Raw genomic sequence first — 23,998 nt, forward strand, 5'->3', positions numbered from 1 at the left:
AATCAACAATATTCAAAGCACATAGTCAAAAATTGCTCACACATACTTGCAAACTGTCCCCATTTAGCCAGGGCAATTCTAATTTCTTTTCTTCAATATATTTTGTAGGCTGCTTAGTTTTTTTTTGTCAAGATGTACTGTAGCAATATGACTAGTTAGATTTGAGGGTTGACTTTTAAACCTTAGCAACCAGTCTGTTTTGAGCCAATTAAAAATGAGAAATTGGAATTTGAGAATGCACCACCACTATAACCACACAGCCAGCATGCACTGGTTTAAACGTTGGGGTATCTCCATAATAGATAGTATGTGGTAAATCATTAAAGACTGGAACCGCAATGGATGGAAATATGGACTACTCAAATGTAAAATAAAAACATATTTATTACATAAAATACCTTAAGATCCAATATATGATATGGAATATAATGTTTGCAGGGCCCTTGCTAAAATCTTACCAATATAATTGTTACAACTATAGTTGTTGTACATACACTCAGCACAATAAAAGCAATAGAAGCAATAGCAATATGTCTAATATTCAGTAAATGAAGAGTCTATAGAGTCGATTGTCCTTATGACTTTCTATTCTTTTTATTGTAGTAGACTGTTACAGATTGTTATAATTTTTTTAGCCACAATAAGAATATAAATGAGGATGAAATAGTTGTGTACTCACTTCCAACATTGGTGCGGTTCTAGTGTTTGTGAATAAGATGGAGTATATGCTCACAATTGGGTCATTTATATGTATGTTGTCCAATTACTATGCGATAGTCCAACTCTTGCAGTGTCATCTCCAGCGTGGAAAAAAATGTATCCTAAATTCGTGATAGACACGTGTAGCTCTGGTTTCTGGGAGCAAGTTTAGAAAGCCGGCTCTAATCCAGCACAATATAGTTAAAAGGCAAAATTTTATACGTTAGGGTCATAACTTCTTTTTTTGTTCAAATAAAGTTTGTGTAGTCTTTTGTGACACATAGAGTTTAAAAATTAAAAAATATTGATAACTTTTTTTAAACTTTTATATCAGTGGCGTAACTAGGAGAGGCAGAGGCAGATTTCTGCATGGGGGCCCCCCTCCCGCTAAAAATATATTTATGCAAAATCACACACTTTTATACACTTAAATACACCACACACATAACATTCTACACTCACTTTTATATACTCATACACACATACATACATATACACTCATATGTACAAGTTTATGTACTCCTTTATACATTTATACACTAATATATACAGTATATACAAACTCAAACTGTATATACATACAGTATATATATACATCAAAGTTGTATACATACTATTTATATATATACATATAGCATACATACAACACATTCTTTTACATATGGTATACACCCATTGTGTACACACATACATGCAGTATAAAAACACTATATACTGAATCTATATACAGCATACACATACAGCATATATAGTGTATACACACATAATGCATATACATACAGCATATACACACATATATACAGTATAGACAGCAGATACACATACACCATATACATATAAATATTTATATGCATGTGTCTACATACAATATATAAACATACACACAGTATACACATACATACTGCGTATACATGCAATATATACACAAATACATACGGTACATACAGAATAAACACACACACACATACAGCACATACACACACATACAGCACATACACACACATACAGCACATACACACACACATGCTACACATACATACATACATACATACAGCACATACATATAGCACATACACACATACATACAGCACATACACACATACATACAGCACATACATACACACATATATACACACATACATACACACATACATACAGCACATATATACAGCACATACACACAGCAACCTATACATATATGTATAAGGATTTACTTACATTTACTGCAGACCGGCTGCTGTGCAGTGGGAAGCTGTGTCCTCAGGAAGCTGCGGAAGTAGGCCGGCTGCGTGACCGCGGACGCGGTGAAGACACTCGGCCGCGGAAGGAGGAGGCTGGCCAGTCGGTCGCACACAGACTGGGACGAGCGAGCGCGGATGAACTAGGTCAGCGGGCGGCCGCGCATAGAGCCGTCGGGGCGGTCGCGCCAAAAGAAGTGGGTGGGCTGAGTGGCCAAGTCGGTCGGCCCACAGATGAGGTGGGCGGACAGAAGGACAGCACAGGGGCCCGTATTACTATCCAAGGGGGTGCCATCACCCATAAGTTTTGTCTTGGCTGTTCATCCCGGGCCCCTGTTGAGCCCGGGCCCCGTAGCAAGCGCTACGGCTGCTACGGCTATTATTACGCCACTGTTTTATATGTTTGTGGGTTAAAGTTACTAAAAGAGGAGAGAGATTTTCTTTTTAGTGTATAGTGTATAATTTTTTCAGTATTCAAATGAACTGAAAATGACCAAAATAAATTAATTTTTCTAGTGTGTGACGGGCGGTTTGACATATAGTATGTGTTGCCTCGGGTAAACAGGGCGACTTTGGCAATGTTTTTTATATTGTAAAGAGGTACCGTATATACTCGTGTATAAGCCGAGTTTTTCAGCACAAAAAATGTGCTGAAAAACCTCATCTCGGCTTATACACGAGTCAAAAAAAAAATTAATACTCACCCTCCGGCTCCCGGTCCTCAGCGGCGGCTCCCGGTCCTCGGCGGCAGCTCCTGGTCCTCGGCGGCAGCTCCCTATCTCTGCGGCGGCTTCTCTCTTCTATCTTCACGTGCCGGCAGTCGTGTCTATGCGACTTGCTGGCGGGCGCACAATATGATGTAGCGGTGATCGCTCTGTGCGCATGGACGCGACTGCCGGCACGTGAAGATAGAGGAGAGAAGCCGCCGCCAAGGACCAGGAGCCACTGCCGAGGACCGTGAGCTGCCGCCGAGGACCGGGAGCCGCCGCCGAGGACCGGGAGCCGCCACTAAGCATCAAAGGTGAGTATCGTCGGAGGGTGAGTATTAAGTTTATTTTTTTATTATTCGCTAGGCATACTGAGGGCAGGCTGTATACTTTTTGGGGGCAGGCTGTATACTTTTTGGGGGCAGGCTGTATACTTCATGGGGGCAGGCTGTATACTTCATGGTGGCAGGCTGTATACTACTTGGGATAGGCTGTATACTACAGGGGCTGGCTGGTTGTATACTACAGGGGGCTAGCTGGCTGTATACTACACCCTCGGCTTATACTCGAGTCAATAGGTTTTCCCATTTTTTTGTGGTAAAATTAGGGGTCTCGGCTTATACTCGGGTCAGCTTATACTCGAGTATATACAGTATTTTTAAAATTTTATTGGGAAATATTATTGTTTATTTTCAAATATTGATTAATATTTTGTGGGTTTTTTTACTTAAATGTCCCCATGAGGTCATAAAAGACCCCTCCGGGAAATTTTCTTTCAAGTTTTTTACTGTACCTGGGACATCCATAAGAGCACCTGTTAAAGGGGAAAATGACTCCCTGTGAGGGAAAATGTCTGGGCCAAGTTTTACTGGATCTGAGCAGACCCACCGGCTCTGCTTAACCTGTGCAGGCCCTGCGATCATGTGAACATCGGGTCTATAGAGACGGTGGCATTGCCGGTTCTATTATTCACTGCATAGTACTACTTCAGCTCTATGAAGTGAAGAAGGCAGAAGCAGTAATAAATCGCTTCTACCTTCTCCCCAGGGTATGATAGGTGGAGACCTGTTCCTGCTCCAGTCATCCGTGCAGGAGCAGGAGAAACTGCAGCAACTCCAGGAGACTTTGCTACAGACTCAAGACCGAAGCCAGCTGACGTCTTTCATCATTGGGAGGTCATGAGATCCTGTCATGATTTTCACAAAGCATCTGATGGGTTATTGATTATTTCATATTATTTCCATCTTGTAGGCTGACAATTTAGCTTAATTGTAGTGTAATAAAATAGTCTATCATCAAACACAAGCAAAAATAGTTTTTCAGCTGAGGAAATGTAAATAAAATAAAATATCAGCAAATGCACCCCAAATTTCATATATATACACTTCTGTGAGCAGAGTTCTCACTAATATTATTTCATTTCTTTGTTCAGGGTAATACTTAGCAAAATGATAACTTTTTGGTCGAATTTATTCATTATTTATTTTATATAGAATCTGCTCTGTAGGCACAATATTATTTCTATAGCTGTTTTTATTGGGTTTATGTTTATATTTGCCTTTTATCTTTTTACATTGCAGTAAAGATGATAAATATGCAATACAGATGACTAAAAAAATCTCTATTACAACATTTTTGTGTTGAGTAACTAAATCTCTACAAAATAAAAAGTGATTTAATGAAAAGTATATAGTTTAATTTTGCTTATTTTGAAGAATTTATTCCAGCATTTTTCAAATATTTACTGGTTTTCTTAGCCAGGAATGGCCTTATAGGTGTCAATTAATAGTAAAAAAAACCTCTTAAATCTTACTTTTGTACATTCCAGTGAGAATTTCCCTTGCCTAAATATCTTGTTTTGCTTGCTCTTAGTAAAAGCCTGTTATTTTGGGGTTATATTTAAAGTTAAGTAGTAGTTTTGTCTAACCAGTGATGACATACACCTTTGGTATTCTGCCTATTTCCTAATGGGAGCACTGTTTTTAATTTAATGCCCAACTTTGGAAAAACTAACTGTAAACTGTTACTATTGCTCTACCCTCAGCACATATATTTCTGTTTTATACCATTCTATGTTAGAAACTGTACAGTTATTTAACTATATACAAATTATTTTTTGCTTGATAAAAATCCAAGTTTAAAGTACCTCTTTCTCACACTCTCACACTGAATCAAATATGTTTGACCTATTTTTATGTGGGGAAGATATAAATGGTTTAATGAACTAAGCTGTGTTTCTTTTCCAGTCCCCGAAATTGAAAATGAAACCTTACCAAAGGGAATCAAAACTAGCATAGCATCTAATATGTGGCAGCACCTTCACTTTTGGCTGTATTTATGTGTTTATCTTCTGAAGATGTTTCAGTTTGGCTGTCAATATTATAAATTTTTATAATTCCATCTTTTTGTCACTACAGTCATCTGCCATTGCTGTCAAAGCATTTGGAGGAAAAGTGGTCGACAACTCTATTCTCAGCAAGGAAGAATTTATAGAGAAAGTTCGTCAGAGCAACGATGCTTGTAAAAATGGAGACTTTCAGCTGGCTATTGAACTGTACAGCGAGACGCTGCTGGTGGATCCTCAGAATTGTATACTGTATAGCAACAGATCCGCCGCCTACCTTAAAACTACACAGTATGAGAAAGCTTTGGATGATGCCATTAAAGCTCGACTTCTAAATCCGAAATGGCCAAAGGTACGATTTTTGCATATTTCAGAATTAACTTCTTAAGTCATTTGTACATATCTGAAATAATTTTACAATTTTAATTGAATCAAAATTGAGGTGCAAAAGAAATAGTTTAGTTGAATTTGTTCACAATCATTTAAAAAAATCTCCTCAGCATTAACCCATGTTACTCTGTTTCAAGCACAGTACATGGTGCGTGCGCGTTGCTCATGGCAGTAAGAACACAGTGCATTCACCGTCCCATAATAGCACAGTGCATGTGTGAGATATCAGTACAGAACAGGGGGATTTGGTACAAAGCTGGTAAAACACTGGCATGATCAGTTATGATTCAGAGTACTTACCAGCTTGTTCCAATATGTTATACTTGTTAATCATGGTTGTGGATTCTATAATGATTTTGTATCTTTTTTTTAGTAGAAAAAAGCATCATCACTAAAAAATTCATTTGTTACTGTGTAAGCCCAAATGTTTGTCAAGCGAGTACATAAAAAAAAAAACTGTTGATAATAGATTACAACATATGGGGACACAAGTTGCTTAAGTTGGCCGAAATGCGTTGGCTAGTATGGATGGAATTTTTTCAAGCAAGATTTTGTGGCTGTAGCCTGGCCAGCAACGAACCATTGCATCAGAAAAATTTTCAATGGAGATCAGCTGTGTTTTCAAAGCTGTTTGGTGAGCTGTACATTCACATGCAGGTCCATTCACTTCTATGGAATATCTAGATTACAACATGGAGCTTGACTCCCCAGGGGACAGGTTCAGGACAGGAAGAAGAGACTGCTGGGCAATGCCAGTTTGTAATGTTTTTTGTGTGTTTTTTTTTTACTTTTATATACCCTTCTGAAAACCTCTTTAGATTTTATAACTTAAAGGACACCTGTCATCAGGTCTCTGTCACTATTTCTGTCACCTCTACCTGTTGGAGCAGCTCACAAGGATTCCATCCCATTTCCATTTCTTTATTATGTAAATGAGGGTGGTCACATGGTCAGAGGCAGTGATGTCACCCCTGTTACTCCTCCACTCTCCTCCCCCTGCTCATGTCTGCGTGTAATGTATAGTAAAGCATTGCTAGTGTCTGTGCTTTATCTGCTGACATGCTGTCCCTCCTTATACACATGTGTGAGACACAGACATCAACTACACGTACCTGACATGTTCTGCTATAACATGGCTGCCTAAAGCTGTTGTATCTCTCCTATACACACACAGGCTGCAGGAGGCGCCAGCACCAGGAAGCACATGGAGCAGCCATTACACCATTATACCTCACATCATTATACAGGCTGTCAGTCAAACACTTGGAGATGTGGCTGTGCCCCCCACTCATGGATAAGCTGGACAGCTTGAATATGATAATGACTCATTGGACATCTCACAGGTCATTTGCATAGCTTTAGGACCTCATTGCTTAAGTTTACAGGCATTTAGAGAGACACTGAAGGGATAGAGGCAATTCTTTCTAATGGCAGTTTATGAAAATATATTTCGTTTATGGGGTTAATTTGCCTGACGGGTTCTCTTTAATCTGAGAAACTTGTAAGCCTTGCAACTTTTTTTATCCATATTCATATTCATATTCATAAATTTGACCCAGCATAGAATAGCAATGCAAACTAGGCTTCATAGACATATCTTTATTGTAGAGTATAATACATTGCCATGTCTCCTTTGTGGACTACTTTTGCAGACTTAATGGGGGTCATTTACTAAGGGCCCGAATCACGTTTTTTCCGTTGTGTTACCCGAATATTTCCGATTTGCGCTGATTTTCTCAGAATTTCACCAGGATTTTAGCGCACGCGATCCGATTGTGGCGCATCGGCGCAGGCATGCATGCGACTGAAATCAGTGGGGGCTTGGCCGTAAGAAAACCAGATGGATTCGGAAAAACCGCTGTATTTTTTTCAAAAAAAGTGTCGCTTGACACACGCTTACCTGCACCCATGGTAGGACGGTGAACTTCAGTGAACTCCGATGGAATTCAGCGCAGCAGCGACACCTGGTGGACATCGGGCACACTACCTTAGTGAATCGCCAGAAGACCCGAATCCTCCACAGAGAACCCGCCGCTGGATCGCGACAGGACCGGGTAAGTAAATCTGCCCCAATAAGTACAAAGGTAATAGAAAGGTAACTGTATTCATCTGCACAATGGTATATGCAAATGAAGTGTCAGTATACTGTACTGTTGCTTGGAATATAACTTTTACAAACTATTACCATGCAGTTCTTTTGTCAGAATAGGACAGTTGTCTAATGAAATCTCTAAAAGATTATGGCCACTTTTGTTGACTTATTAGATCTTTTACTAACAATTATTGACAGTTTTTTTTTGCCCGTAAAAATTGTTTAATTGTATAATAATATATTATAATATTAGCCAAATACTAATAAACTTAAACTTTTATGAATTTTAAAATTAGAAAAAATTTTATAAAATGCTGTAAATAATTTTGCTAACCCTATCTACCCTGAATGTTTTGTAAAACTTCTATCTGTGGAGGTCCTCTTTGTGCTGAAGTTTTCTTTTCATTATGGCTACTGGAACACCCCCAAAAATCCCAATTATTGTCTTGGCTTGTAGAAAAGGCTTTGCTTGCACATTCCCCCTTTGTATGTTTTCAATGCCCTTTTTCTGGAAAATTTCTGTCAGACCAAGGTTTGTACTACTGCAGCAACTACTGCTTCAGATCACCCTTAGAAGTAAAAACGTAATTGTGTAGGACTTTTTATAAGCTTTACATTTGCTGTTTCCTAGCAAACCTTCATTTGGTAAAATCAGATCAAGGTACTATGGAGTTCTGCCACTGCAGCTTAAGAGAGTTCTGCCCACTGCAGCTTAAGAGAGTTCTGCCCACTGCAGCTTAAGAGAGTTCTGCCCACTGCAGCTTAAGAGAGTTCTGCCCACTGCAGCTTAAGTAAAAGGATCTACTTGTCTGGATGCAGAGCTTATTGGTCTTCTGCTCCAGTAGAGACTGGGTAATGCCAGAAGCCATGTACCACATTTCTAGCTGACGGGGCTCTCAGAACTGAGATCTGTATATGACTATACATGGAAGTACTAAGCATACAAAAAGAAGGCTAGATCTGTTGTTAGGGAAGGTGAGGACTTGGGTAGGGTTGTCAAATCTGAACAAAACTGAACATTCAATAAATAGTACATGGGGGAAGTCAGCATTTACCACCTGCCTTACAATCCATCTTACAAAACAGGATGTTAACACAAAAATAGACTGTACAAATGTCAGTAGACCAGTAAAGAAGTAGTCTATTTCATATACAGTATATCAAATTGATAAGACAATAAAAGTCCAACCCAGATGCAGGTGTAAACCTATAGGTTACAAGGAAGAAAAACACCACCGAAGGGAGAATCAATTAGAAGAGAAGAGGGGGCACACAACATAACTGTATCCTATTATGTGTAAATCTTATACCCAGGCTATTTAGACTTTGACATCCCCATTGAAGTCCTAGATAAAAGAAAACGGGTTCTAAGCAGCTGTAAACACGCCATGGTCCATCAAGAAGCTAAGAGAGATGCATAGGTATCCATAAAAGTAATTTACATGTAGGTCCACTTCTATACAACCTACCCCACAAGTACTTGTTCCAAAAAAACAGTACTTATCATAGCCCACTTTAGAAAACACAGACAAAATCCCTACCTATTCCATCCGGTTACTTCAGGTGACATGTCCTTGAATTGTACTTGTTCTCGTTCCTTATCTTCTCCATTAGGCCAAGCAAAACCTTGTCTTTTCCTCACATGTCACATGTCATCCTTGCAGAGTTTACCACACAGACATCTCAAGTTCTTAACTTTAACATTGTCTCTGAATATCGGAGAAAATAGCAATACCACATAAATAGTGCTCCCTTTTGTGACAAAATTCCCCCACTGTAGCCTGTAAACTGCCCTTTATTTATATTGCCTGTACAGGCAGTCCCCGGGTTACATACAAGATAGGGACTGTAGGTTTGTTCTTAAGTTGAATTTGTATGTAAGTCGAAACTGTATATTTTATCATTGTAGTTCCCGACAATTTTTTTTTTTTGCCCCAGTGACAATTGGAGTTTCAAATTTTTTTGCTGTAATAGGACCAAGAATTATCAATAAAGCTTCATTGCAGACAATTTTAAGCTGATTATTGCAATCTGGGACTATTTTAAAGCATCCAGAGAGCTTCACCATAGGTCACAGTGGGCAGAGGGGTCCGTCTGTAACTATGGGTTGTCTGTAAGTCGGGTGTCCTTAAGTAGGGGACCGCCTGTACTTGTGGCCCTACACAGTCTATTGTACTAATATTTTCCTGGAAAGTTTTTAATCTCCTCCTAATAGCGCCATACAGCATAATATTCCACATACTGCGTTACACAGGAAATATAGAGCATGACCTATTTCCTCATGTATTCCGTTCTGAATTTCCCATAGAAGTCTCCAGGGAGACCAGAACCAGTGGGAGGTGCATTCTGTCAGCCAGCCAAAAGTTATCAAGCCATCATTTGCCAGCCCACCATTTTTTTAAAGGGATACGGTTCCATACATGATTATATAGGTGAAAAATATCCTCTATGTATGGCCAAAATACAGCTGTATTTTTATAAAACAGGAAAAAACATAAAGTCTTCTGCATGAGGCCTTATTTGTAGGAATCTCACTGGATTTAATGCTAAATTACTTTGAGAGAGAACACAAGGTATCATGGGATCTGTGGGCAAAGTAAATTGTACGCAGCTTCAGGGCAGGTAGAGGAAGATGTTAGTCTCCGTCCACTTTACGTCAGGTGAGAAAGTTTTTTGTCAAATACTTTCAGAACAGAAAATGTCATAACTTTAAAAAGAAAAGGGGTGAGCAGCACAATATGGGCATCGTTCTGTTTGATTATAAAGGGTAAAACATATAAGAGACTTTGGTAAAATTATCATGACTTTAGAGTTACACTTCAAGTTTCAGCTGACTATGAATTTCAGGGAAATAGAAAAAAAGATTCGGGTATCATGCCATATATAATTTGTGTAGCAATGCCCCTGCTGCATCTTAGAGTGATTCTTTTTTATTGTGCTTTCCAAAGCATACATAACAGCAATGTTTTAACCCTTCACTTTAGTTGACAAGCCTCCCTCCTTCAGAAATCAACTTTAAAATTATGCTAATGAGCCTGAAGTACTCTGGGGGTCGTTACTAGAGACCATCAGAGCTGTAGACCTACAGACCGCTACTGTTTGTAAAGAACACCCTTCCATCGTGTGCTGAAACTTCCTCTGTTACACCAGGCAGAAAGACACAGTCTAACAGGCAGTGAACCTGAAGCACGGAGGGCCTCTGGTAACACCCCCCTCCCCCCAGAGCCCTTGTGCCTCATCAACATAATTGATTTTAGAAAAAAGGAGGTCATAGATAACAAATTTAATAAGATTTCCACTGTCAACGTGCCTGGATCTATGAGTTAGTGTTCCTGGCTTATCAGGCTTGATTTTGATGATAGACATTAAAGGAAATCTATATTAACATCCAATATGCTTAAAGGAACACAAAAATATAACCAAGTTGGTTAAATAGTCTTTACTTCCGTTGTGTACAATATCAAGGAAAATCAGATTGTAAGCTCCAGAGGCAATATAAATGTAGCAATTGCTGCATACCAATAAATGTTGGTTTTTAAATGTCTGGCTGTTTTGTCATACTGCAAAATCTTTGTTTTCAGCTCATGTGTAATCCCCATCTCTTCCAACTTATTTTAATATCCTGTCCCAGAACATCAAATGCAATTAAATGGTCCACATTTGCATTTAGCCTATCTGATGAGCTGGGAGTCAGTATACTATGTTGTAGAATGCTAGGGTTCAGATCTACCTGGGTTTCACATTATTATTAATTGTTTGTTAAGCTTCTTTTGTTAACTGTTATTTAATATGACAACATGACAATGAAGTGTCTGTCCATTTTTTTCTACATGAAATATCAATATCAAATGATATTTCTGTAAAACAACACTAAGCATCCACATAGAGTGCATAGGACTGGAGCCATCAACAGTTCAACAAACCATATCAAACCAAATTATCAGAGAGGAATCTTCTAGAGAGGAAGAAGCAAAGCCAATCCTTTAAAGGAAACCTACCACTTGTAGTGGCAGGTTTCCGATAGCAATACCGGGCACCAGCTCAGGGTGAGCTGGTGCCGGAGCTTATTTTTGTTAGTGTTTTAAACCGCGGTATCGCGGTTTAAAACACTTTTTAAACGTTATAGCCGGCGCAGGCAGGTACGCGCTCGGCGCTTACCTTGCACGCGGCTACATAGGAAATGAATGAGAGCTCCGTGCACGGTAAGCGCCGAGCGCGTACCTGCCTGCGCCGGCTATAACGTTTAAAAAGTGTTTTAAACCGCGATACCGCGGTTTAAAACACTAACTAAAATAAGCTCCGGCACCAGCTCACCCTGAGCTGGTGCGCGGTATTTCCATCGGAAACCTGACACTACAAGTGGTAGGTTTCCTTTAAAGAACAACTCTAAAGTATAAAATCTTTTGACTAACTCAGCACTGAGCTAGAATAAGCAATTCTGTAGTTTACATTCATTAGCTATCTGAAGAAGTTTGCTTGTTAGCAGGGTTTTTACCTTAGATCTGTGTACAAGCAGTAATACTGCTTCTGTGTCCTGATTGGCTGAGCTGTGTGTACATGTTAACAGGAATGCCCTCAGTGCTCTGGCCTCACTGCCCTTAGCTAATGTCACAACCAGGAAGTCGAAACTACTTCAGGAAAAGCTGAGAGGATTTTTCAGATAGCCTCATATATCTAATAGCCCCATATATTAGGATAGGAAGATGCCAGAAACATGATATAAGTTTCGTTGAAATTGTGTCAAAGTCCGAACCTTGCTACAACTATTTTTTGTCAAGTAACTTAATGTCAGCCAAGCCTAAGTACTGCACAGGTCTCCCGTGCTTGACTGAGCAGTTGCTGAGCGGTCTTGTGACAGATGGGCACCTGCTCCATTAGATACAGCTGTTAATACTGCAGGATTTACATCCTTTGTAAGCTTCCTCTCTCCTGCTATCAGTACCCCGCAATGCAATCACAGAGTGTTGATAGTTTCTATGACAACATGTTATGGCCTCTGGGCCTACAATGTAGCACAAACTATTAGACCCCTCATTCAGAGCCTAATAGGTTGCATTTCAGTGTAGAATACAGAAGTATTGCAGTGTACTATACAAGCAATCAAAAGATTGAATGTTGAAGTCCCTTAGTGGGACTAAAGAGTAATAAAATAGTCAATAAATATTTGAGTAGAAAAATTATGCAAATTAAAAAAAAAAACAGTTTGAGTATACAAAACGCATTTTTGAATGTTAAAAAAAAACAATAAAACTACATATTGGGTATAAGTGCTTCTGGAAAAAGACTGAAGAACACCCTTGACAATACAACATTTTTAGAATCCAAGTGTATTTTGGAGTTACACTTATAAATATACCTGTTCTGCCTTGCATAAAAATTATTCTTAAAGAGAACCTGTCATTTAAAATAAATATTTCATAAAAAGCTGCAATGTTAAAAAATCATTTTGTAAACGTATATGCAGCTCACCTGATGTGAGTTCCATGATATTAAAGGGGTCCTGCATATGCAGAGTTCTCTGCACGGTCCTGCCTCCATAGTCCTGATGGACAGGTCTCACTGCTACCAGTACTTAGGGACCATCTGCCAGTATTCAATAACTGACATATAGAGCTCTGTTTACTTATTAGTCATGGTAGAAAAAGCTGTTTTAAATGTTGTACATGGTGCCTTGCTTGAGAGAGAGAGAGCTCCATTAGATCATTTAGGACTCTATGTTATGTGACCAGGGTGATGTCATCTAAGGTCAGCAACATTTGCTTTACTCAGTAACATTTATCCCATGTATGTATCTGATCACATGAAATCACAGCATGCCTCCCTGGAGGATGGGAAGAAGTAGAAATCCATGAAGACATGCTATGATTAAATACATGGTACATAGATTAGGTAGCTGTTAATTTTACTGGGTAAAGGATCTTAGGTGACATCACCCTGGTCACATGATGTCACGTGCTGAATAGTAATGAGGCATAAGGTATCCTGTACATAGAGGCTGTAGAGACCGCCTATATACTGTTATTTGTCCAATACAGTAAACCGCGTAAATTAAAGATTTGTAATTATATGTGTGTCCACCTCAAAATAGCTAAATAAAATAGTCATCAAGAAGTCATATGAAAAAAAGAAAATGAAACCAATAAACTTATTCCACAACTAACCATCCCGGACATAGCCTTGACAGTGGTAAAACTAAAACGTTATAGGTCCTGGAAGAGAAAGACACAGAAACATATTTTATTTTGTAAAAAGTGGTTTTAATATGCAAGGCTTGAAACCAGAAAAACTTCGCTACGAGCACCCAGTGTTTTGTATGTAAGCAATGTAAAACACCAGGTGCTTGTTAGCGGCCACAAGAATTGTGTTCAGGCTTAGCCCCGCCCGAGGTGCTTGAATTTAATTTCTAAACACAATGTAAATTCCCCATCCAACCGCACCCAATGGAAACTAAATGGTAGGGGATAAGGATTAGGTGGTTGGTACAGATCACAATAAATTAACTGGAAACAAATGAAAGACATATACCTTGGGGTGCAGAGGCTAAGGACCCTGCCTGTGTCTTCCAGTCTCTTTCCCACTTTTCTCTTCCATGTCCCTTCTCCTCATGCTCTTCTCTCTCATCAACTACAGCACAGGATTGTAACAGGATTTCTCATGCGGGAGGGGGAGGCTCTAGAGGTAGCCTAACATACAGACATGAAACTGTGGGTTGAGTTGGCTGTGTGAACAGTATAATCAGCACCATCCCAACAGGTGTAGAGAAACATGGTATGGTCCCTTGTTACCATGTAATCCTGTGCTGAGGCATTATTGGATTCATGGCATTATTGGATTATTGGAGAATGAGAAATCTAATGCTGGTGAGAAAACTAATGATGGTGTCTGATCAGAGGTTGCACTGTAGGACAGTATAAAATAGGTGCTGAAAGTAAAAGACAATCAGGTAGTTAGTAGAATATTTCTTTATACACTTATATACACAAGGGTCAGTACTGGTCAGTTTTTTTTTCAATCTAGTGCTTAGCCGCTATCACACTAATGGAATCAATTAGGAAACAATGAAGAAAGAGGAAAATAATGCCTCTTTTTGCTACCTTGAAAGGCAGCAAATCATCTAATTAGGATTCTTGAAAGTCATGCTTGATGTTAAGAGGGCTGCCTTTAAAGGAAAAAAGGGACATTGTTCTATCCTGTGAAATGTATTTACATATTTCCCAGAATTCCCAACTGGAGCATCAATGGCTATAAGTCTCCACACACCTACAAGGCGGCAAAGTCTTAAGAAGAACTCTTAATTTCTGATACTTATGGAATCTAATGAGGAAGAAACAGCTGTATACCACTGGAGTCAATGCTCTAGTCTATGGCATAATATTGTTTTCGAGGCTATATCTTTAAGGCTCCCTATCATTGATGTTTAATTGACTGGTAAACTAATGACTGAAGAATGTTACAGCAGCTGTAGTGACTTATAATGGAGTCTGACAAGTTTCTGTCCTTGTTTCTATTATCTCAATAAGTGGAATGTTGTTAACAGTAGATGGCATGCCTTATGCTTTTCTGTACAAAATAGGCACATATATTACAGTCTACCACATGGCACACATGCCACACAACAAAAGTACTATGGAATCAGAATGCAATGGGCCTGGGCTGTATGAAAATAGTGGATCCTCCAAGTTTTTTTTTAATGGTTTTACATTTACATTAGGGCAGCACAGTGGCTCAGTGGTTGGCACTACAGCGTTGCCTGGGGCCCTGGATTCAAGTCCCATCCAGGTCAACATCTGCAAAGAGTTTGTATGTTCTGTTTGCGTAGGTTTCCTCTGGTTTCCTCCCACACTCCAAAACATACGGATAGGGCGATTTAGAATGTGAGCCCAGTGGGGATAGGGACTGATTTGGTAAGCTCTGTGCAGCGCTGCATAATCTGTGGGCGTTATATAAACAAAGGGATTATTTATTATTACTTACATTCTACATACAGTATCAGACCCAAGCTTCATGGGAAGGGAGGTGGGGTCCCTTTTCTTTAGTTTCAGTTTTGCATTTTTAAAGACCAGTGGAAGATCATCAAAAACCCTGGAATGCTTCTTGTATCCGTGTTTCTCGAATAAAACTGTATACAAGACTCATGTATGAAGGACCCTTTCTCCAGAATAAGAAGCCAAAGACTCCCTAAACATCTTTCAACTATGTTTTATTGGCTAGTTGCTGATAAGAAGCAGCCTTGAAGGGGTATTCCCATTTCAGTAAATTCATGTTATTGTTTGTATTATAAAAAGTTATACACGTTTCCATTATACTTTCTGTATCCATTCCTCATGGTTTTCTAGATCTCTGCTTACTGTCATTCTATAGAAAGTTTACTTCCAGGGAACAGAACTCTGACCATGTTTACACAGGTGTACAGCTCGTTAGTATCACAGAGAGTAATCAGAGCTGTGTGTTATAACGAGCCATGCACCTGTGTGACTATGGTCAGATTTCTGTCTACTGGAAGTAAACATAGAAGCTTTCTATTTTTTTTAATTTTTTTTTAAACATAATTTTTATTAATGATTCAACACATCATAACAGTAAATGTATAGATCATCCTCTATCAAATACAAAACTTTATACATGTCTATTATACATACAGTGCCTACAAGTAGTATTCAACCCCCTGCAGATTTAGCAGGTTTGATAAGAAGCAAGTAAGTTAGAGCCTTCAAACTTCAAACAAGAGCAGGATTTATTAACAGATGCATAAATCTTACAAACCAAAAAGTTATGTTGCTCAGTTATATTTTAATAAATTTTAAACATAAAAGTGTGGGTCAATTATTATTCAACCCCTAGGTTTAATATTTTGTGGAATAACCCTCGTTTGCAATTACAGCTAATAATCGTCTTTTATAAGACCTGATCAGGCCGGCACAGGTCTCTGGAGTTATCTTGCCCCACTCCTCCATGCAGATCTTCTCCAAGTTATCTTCTTTGGGTGTCTCATGTGGACTTTAATCTTGAGCTCCTTCCACAAGTTTTCAATTGGGTTAAGGTCAGGAGACTGACTAGGCCACTGCAACACCTTGATTTTTTCCCTCTTGAACCAGGCCTTGGTTTTCTTGGCTGTGTGCTTTGGGTCGTTGTCTTGTTGGAAGGTGAAATGACGACACATCTTAAGATCCTTGATGGAGGAGCGGAGGTTCTTGGCCAAAATCTCCAAGTAGGCCGTGCTATCCATCTTCCCATGGATGCGGACCAGATGGCAAGGCCCCTTGGCTGAGAAGCAGCCCCACAGCATGATGCTGCCACCACCATGCTTGACAGTAGGGATGGTATTCTTCGGGTCGTATGCAGTGCCATCCAGTCTCCAAACATCACGTGTGTGGTTGGCACCAAAGATCTCGATCTTGGTCTCATCAGACCAGAGAACCTTGAACCAGTCTGTCTCAGAGTCCTCCAAGTGATCATGAGCAAACTGTAAACGGGCCTGGACATGACGCTTTGAAAGTAAAGGTACCTTACGTGATCGTCTGGAGCGGAGACCATTGCGGTGGAGTACGTTACTTATGGTATTGACTGAAACCAATGTCCCCACTGCCATGAGATCTTCCCGGAGCTCCTTCCTTGTTGTCCTTGGGTTAGCCTTGACTTTTCGGACAAGCCTGGCCTCGGCACGGGAGGAAACTTTCAAAGGCTGGCCAGGCCGTGAAAGGCTAACAGTAGTTCCATAAGCCTTCCACTTCCGGATGATGCTCCCAACACTGGAGACAGGTAGGCCCAACTCCTTGGAAAGGGATTTGTACCCCTTGCTAGCCTTGTGACCCTCCACAATCTTGTCTCTAATGGCCTTGGAATGCTCCATTGTCTTTCCCATGTTGTCCATGTATGAGTGCTGTTCACAAGTTTGGGGAGGGTCTTAAATAGTCAGAAAAGGCTGGAAAAACATAATTAATCTAAACATGTGAAGCTCATTGTTCTTTGTGCCTGAACTACTTCTTTATACTTTAGGGGAACAAAACAGAATGCTGGTGGTTTGAGGGGTTGAATAATAATTGACCCACACTTTTAGGTTTAAAATTTATCAAAATTTAACTGAGCAACATAACTTTTTGGTTTGTAAGATTTATGCATCTGTTAATAAATCCTGCTCTTGTTTGAAGTTTGAAGGCTCTAACTTATTTGCTTCTTATCAAACCTGCTAAATCTGCAGGGGGTTGAATACTACTTGTAGGCACTGTATATTGTAGAGATCTCTAAAAAATTAACTATACATTTTTACATATATTCCCTTTACAAATCCCAACCCACCCCCCACCCCAACGACTGGTGAATCCTAGGTAACAAATATCTATACAATTTATTTCTCTCTTCCTAATTCCACTACTTTCTTAAGCCATTCATATTACTCCTCTAAAACTTCATCGACTTCCATTATTCTCATGTGATCCATTCTAGTTCGCCACACTTGAAACCTAGGTGGATCTTTGTTTTTCCAGTTATACAATATCTTTTTACGTGCCATTAGCAGACCTTCCATAGCCTCTTGTATACCTTTTTTGTACCAGTTAGCCCAATTTTGGTTCCCAAGATGCAACTTTTAGCACTATATGGGACACTGCATCCACTGGACACTCTAATGCCCTCAAATATGGATTCCCAATATCGCACTAACTTTGGGCACCTCCACATCATGTGTAGGTCTGCATCTACAAGCTCACACCTTGGGCATTTCTCTTTTTTCAAGTATCCGAATCTATTTAACATTTCTGGTGTGTAGTGCACCCTGTGCATCAAAAATATTTGAGATATCCTGTATGATAGGTTCTTAGTAGAGCGTTTTATCATACACAATGAGTCATTCCACTCCTCTACTGATAGATCCGGTAGATCCTTTTTCCATTTCTCATAACAATATGGTGCATTTCCCTCTGATATATTGTTATTCAACCCCTTACATAATTTTGATACCAAGCCTTTAGAGCTTTTCTGCAACCTCATTGTATTCAAGATCGGGTAAACATAGAAGCTTTCTATAGAAGAACAGCAAGCAGAGATCTAGAGGAATTGATACAGAAGGTATATTGAAAAGTTGTATAACTTTTGTTGTATAACTTATATTAAGCTTCACTGTAAATTGTGAAACATTTACATATAAAATGCTGAATGAAGGTAGTTTTGTCAATAAGATGTTGCAGCACTGTCCATATTTATGTACTGTACACAAAACTAGACTAGACTTTTTTCACTAAATAAAGCTTATTATAATATGCAGTTAATTTCCCTACAAGTCACAAGAAATTTACATTGATAGCTGTCTGTTTGCAGTTGTCAAGTTGAGCTTCAAATATTCATGTAATATTTTTTTGTCATTCACCCTGCTAGGGTGATCCTTTGCATTTCGTTTACTTGAGCACCCTCTGCTGTTTGAATGTAGGTTTACATTTTCATTCTATTTGTAGCAACCTTTACAATGAAGTAACAAAAACTACAACATGATCACGCTGGCCCATGTCAGTGTGAGAATTTCAGCGAAATGATTTATAACTAATGGTTCATTGACAAAATATGGCAACCTACCCACAGGAGTTCTGTATATTTGTAATGGCAGGAAGAATGAAATATTTCAAAGAAGACTCATTTTTGGGAAATGAACATCTCAATATTTATCATGAATAATTGAATGTCTGCTTGTCCTATGGATTTATTTTATAAAGCCTGGTGCTGTGTTTTTAACCAACTTGACCCCTAGTCTTCTCCGGTGTCCTAAGCCCCTTTCAGGGTTTTTCCTGCACGTGTTTCTGACCCGTTGTATTCACGCATAAAACCTGCATACAACTTGCATGAAAAAGACTGATGGCTGTGTATGTATTTCAGAGTGAAATGCATTTTTGATGTGTCCCCACATTTGACTTGCAAAAGTAGAGCATGTTGTAAGATTCATTAAAAAATAGTTTGTGTGTGAATAAAAATGCATGTCTGACAAAACCCATTGAATACAGTGGCCCAGATACCCTGTTTTCCCGAAAATAAGACAGTGTCTTATATTAAATTTTGCTCATAATCATTACATCACAAACCTCAGCATAACCCAGGGCTGGATTATAGCTCCCCGCCACTTTGTCCTTAAAGGGCCCCCACCAAATGTGAGTGATTCAGGTGGTTGCATGCCTGCCCAAATCGCCCACAGTATGTTTATGTTTGGCACACCTTTTCTCACCTTTAACAGCCGGTTCAGAAATCTGGGCAGTATCTAATAGACTTGAGTCTATAGCAGAGCGTGGGAACAATAAGTTCCCTCCTCTACCCTAGACAATCAGGCTCTGACAAGATGGCGGCATCCTGTTGCTGGCGACGCAGTGTGTGACATAACTGTGCCGCCAGCGGCAGGGCTCCACCATCTTGTCGGAACCTGATGTTATACTGATACCGGAGAAGGAGGTGGGCGTGCATTGGGGGAAAGGAGAGTGAGTACAATTTAATTATTTTATCTAGGGCTGTATGAAGTTGTAGGAGATTGTATATAGTTAGAAAAAGCTGTTACTATGGGGGTCTCTATATAGTTATTATAGGGGGATTGTATAAAGTAATTATAAAGATTTCTCCATCGGTCACTAAGGGGCCCTAGGCTGGCCGAGGTGTTTCTGCGTCGGCCTAACCTAAGTTCTGCACAAGCTCCCCGTGCAGGGAACAGAACAGTGCCCTGGCTCTCTTATGACAATCGGCACCTTACTCTAACAGTCATCATTCCATACAGAACTCATTCCAATCTAACCTGTTTAACCTCTTAGATCCTGCGGTCAATGTTTTGATTACGGGATCAACATACCTGCGGAGGGAGGTGTCAGGCAGCCAGGGACCTTGTGAAGGTTCCCTGGTGTGTCTGACAGAAAGCTTGCTCCCAGACTGAGCAGTCTGCATGTCAGCCTATGCAAGGGCTGACATTCCTAGTGCACTGCTAAACAAGGTTATTGCAGTGCATTAGTATAATCTATTGATTATATGATCACTAGTTCATAGGCTAGTAATGTAAAAATAAATAAATTCATTCATTCAAAAAATGTAAATAAAATTCATTTAAATGTCCCAAAAGCCCCTAACACATATAAAACAATAAATATTTTTGGAAAAAAGTTAAAAAATAAAAACAGAACATATTTGGTATCACAGCATCCCAAAACTCCTAATCTATAAAGATATAAAAGCGGTTATTCACGGTGTTGAACCTTGTAACGGAAAAATGCGCTCAAATGTGCGAATCACCACTTCGCAACACATAAAAATGTTATAAAAAGTGATCTAAAAAGGTTTATTGGAGTCAGAATATGGTAAACTTAATAGTTTTATTTTTGATACAAAGGTGTTCATTGTTTTAAAATATATTAACACCTAATAAAACCTATATATATTTGGTATCCCTGTACTCTTACAGAACCAAAGAATATATTAGAGAGGCCTTTTGGAGCTCACACTGAAATACGTAAAAACAGAACCCACAAGAAAATAGCGGAAATTCAGTTTCTTGCAAATTTTACTGCATTTACTGCATGCAGGACATAGCATCAAATCCAAAATTTACAATAGTGTCCACTCCTGTATGTAACCCCCTCTTATGGATTGTGTCCATGTGGATTTGAGACATTTGCAACAAAAAGTCTGATAAAGAAGCCAAAATGTGCGTCTGCCAAGATAGGAAAAACTGAACATGTATCACAAGTAAAAAGACATGATCATACATAAGGTGCAAAAAAGAGCTTCCAAGTGTCTCACTTGGAGAGAGAGATAAAACTATGATACATGTGCGCCAGTGTGTTTCCAACATGTTAACTAAACACGAACGAATTGCACTCTTACCTCAACATGCGATCGCAGGTGGAGCCTTAGGATTGCTTTTCAAAACGCAACCAAAATGCTACGTGTGAAAGCGGCCTCAGGGGTTCTACCCTATGAAATCTCAATGGTGCTCCTTCCCTTCCTCGCCCTGCTATGTGCTCAGACACCAGGTTACATCTTCATGTGGGGTATACTCTTACTCGGAATAAACTGCATAATATATTCGTAGATGCATTTTCTACTTTTATTCAGTTTACGTGGGTAAACTTTAGGGCTAAATGAATGTATTAATGATAAATATTAGTGAATTCCAAATAAAACCTTCATTTTGTTAGAAGTTCTGTAAACTAAAAGGGATACCAAGCTTCCTACCTGCTGTTTAAATAGTTTGGGGTGTTTCTATTAACAGAACTTCCAAAACTCCTATAGAAATGAAATGGTCCTTAAAATAATTAAACAGAAATTTTCTTGAAATAATGTCTGGGAATGCAGCTCCAAAGACTTGTTTTTTAATATGCAAACCAGGACACAAACTGTTGCAGACACATTAATATATTTGCTCCAATGTGTAAGTGTTGAATGCAAGTCCTACACATCACAGAACGCAGAACACGCGCATGAAAAACATTTGTGTCAAAGGGGATAAATAGCTAGTACCCCATCCCAATGTATTTCTATGGGCTCATAAAAATTTGGGCTTCTGCCCATTTTACATCTCGGGGAGGCTTTAAATCTGTCATCTCTGTATGAATTGACCTCACATGACACGTGAACTGAAATCAGCACACTGTGGGTCCATTTCTTCTGGCAAATGAATGGATGTTGTTTTTCAGCTAATTAAATGCAATGGGGGTCATTTACTAACGGCCCGAATCCGCATTTTACCGGCGGGTTATGCAAATTTTTCCATTTTGCGCCGATTTTCCCTGTATTGGCCCAGGATTTTGGCGCACGCGATCGGATTGTGGCGCATTGGCAGCGGCATGCATGGAACGGAATTTTAAAAAAAAAGTGTCGCGGGACACACGCTTACCTTCACCAAGTATAGGATCGTGCACTCCAGCGGACCTCAGGGAACTTCAGCGCAGCAGCGACACCTGGTGGACGTCGGAGGAACTGCCTTAGTGAATCGCCGGAGGACCCGAATCCACCACAGAGAACGCGCCGCTGGATCGCGAATGGACCAGGTAAGTAACTGTGCACCATTATATGTTGTATGATGTTTGAAAGCGGTAGGTCAATTTACTGACTGGCTGATGCAGAAGGGGCTTGTGACCAAACATGTCCAAACACTGGCCAGGTTACTTTTCCGGGCATAGTGGCTTCAGAATACGAGTACCATATGGTCCCAGAGGAAAGCTATACCAACAAGTGGGTGACACTTCACAAATTGTAATTGTAAAGATAAAGTGGCAAACACCATTTAAAACGTTGCCTCCATTTCAGTTTCCATTAATGGCAGCCTGTTTTTTTAAGCTTTTTCTCCTTTGAATTCTTTTTTCATGATTGATTTTTATGGTGAAGTTTCGCTTTTACATCTAAGAGTCCCATCACAGCTTTATTAGACTGTCGGTACAAATGCATCAATTTAGTTTCCATGGCAACTTTTACTTCTTCATCTCCTATCCAGTGTACTGGGAAATATTATTGCCAGCTGGCATGTGAAGTGCAAGCATTTGTACATATTTCTTCCCCCACACTGGCTGTTTAGTAACATTAGTATCCGTATAGGAAAGTGACGTGCAGTTCTAATAGATGTCGTGCCATTTGTATTGTCTGGGGATGTATTTGATTTCAGACAAGCATTACTGTACACGATAATGTGAACCAGAGAGGCATCCGACCCCATGAACTGATCAAGTCTACATTTGGCTATTAAAAACTATGATGGCTAGTAATTATTTCACAACATGTGGAGATGTGTTGAGTTGTATGCCTGCATACATTGTACAGAATCTGAAGCTGTCCTATTGACTTTTGGTTATAAGTTAAATAAGTTGAGACAATGAAGGTTAAAGATCTCATTGGAGGGCGGCACGGTGGCTTAGTGGTTAGCATTACAGCCTTGCAGCTCTGGGCACCTGGGTTCAGGTCCCAGGGTCAACATCTTCAAAGAGTTTGTATGTTCTCTCCATGTTTGCTTGGGTTTCCTCCCACACTCCAAAACATACAGGTAGGTTGATTAGATTGTGAGCCCCATTGGGACAGGAACCGATTTGTCAAGCTCTGTGCAGCGCTGCGTAATCTGTGTGCACTATATAAATAAAGAATTATTATTATCATTAGATTCCAAATACGAAGATACAGTTTTACAGAAACTAAAATAAAAAGTCCATCCTCCACTATGTAAAAGTCTGAATGGACCTCCCGGCTACAATTGGTAACCTCCAGTTGTAACAGTTGGGCCTAATGTGGCTCAGCCTAATTTATAGATTTTAAGGGGGAATAACAGAGGACCAGTACAAAGCAGAAATATAAGGGAGTTTCACCTTATTGATAACCTTATTTGCAGAATCAGCTCTTATTCATTAATTGTATACAATTTTCACAGTTAATAATGACATAATACCAGGCCCGTTTCTTCCATCAGGCAGCATAACCCCATGTACTGTAGGTGCATGAAATTCATTTTTAGTTACAGAAATATCCACTAAAGACTCTATACCAGCTAAGAAATATTTATAAGATAAAGACTCTTTACTAGATATCT

At 39.4% G+C, this 23,998-nt stretch overlaps 1 protein-coding gene across 2 annotated transcripts in view; it reads left to right on the top strand.

Moving 5' to 3' along the window:
* TTC28 (tetratricopeptide repeat domain 28) overlaps positions 1 to 23,998 on the top strand; it is a 365,189-nt gene that overhangs the window by 29,976 nt on the left and 311,215 nt on the right. For both annotated transcript variants that reach the window (XM_072146640.1, XM_072146649.1), the window contains exon 2: positions 5,062 to 5,340. In XM_072146640.1, the coding sequence (XP_072002741.1) occupies positions 5,062 to 5,340 (279 nt within the window). The remainder of the gene's footprint in view (positions 1 to 5,061; positions 5,341 to 23,998) is intronic.

This window comes from Engystomops pustulosus, chromosome 1 (genome assembly GCF_040894005.1).
Source record: "Engystomops pustulosus chromosome 1, aEngPut4.maternal, whole genome shotgun sequence".
Taxonomy (NCBI): Eukaryota; Metazoa; Chordata; class Amphibia; order Anura; family Leptodactylidae; genus Engystomops; species Engystomops pustulosus.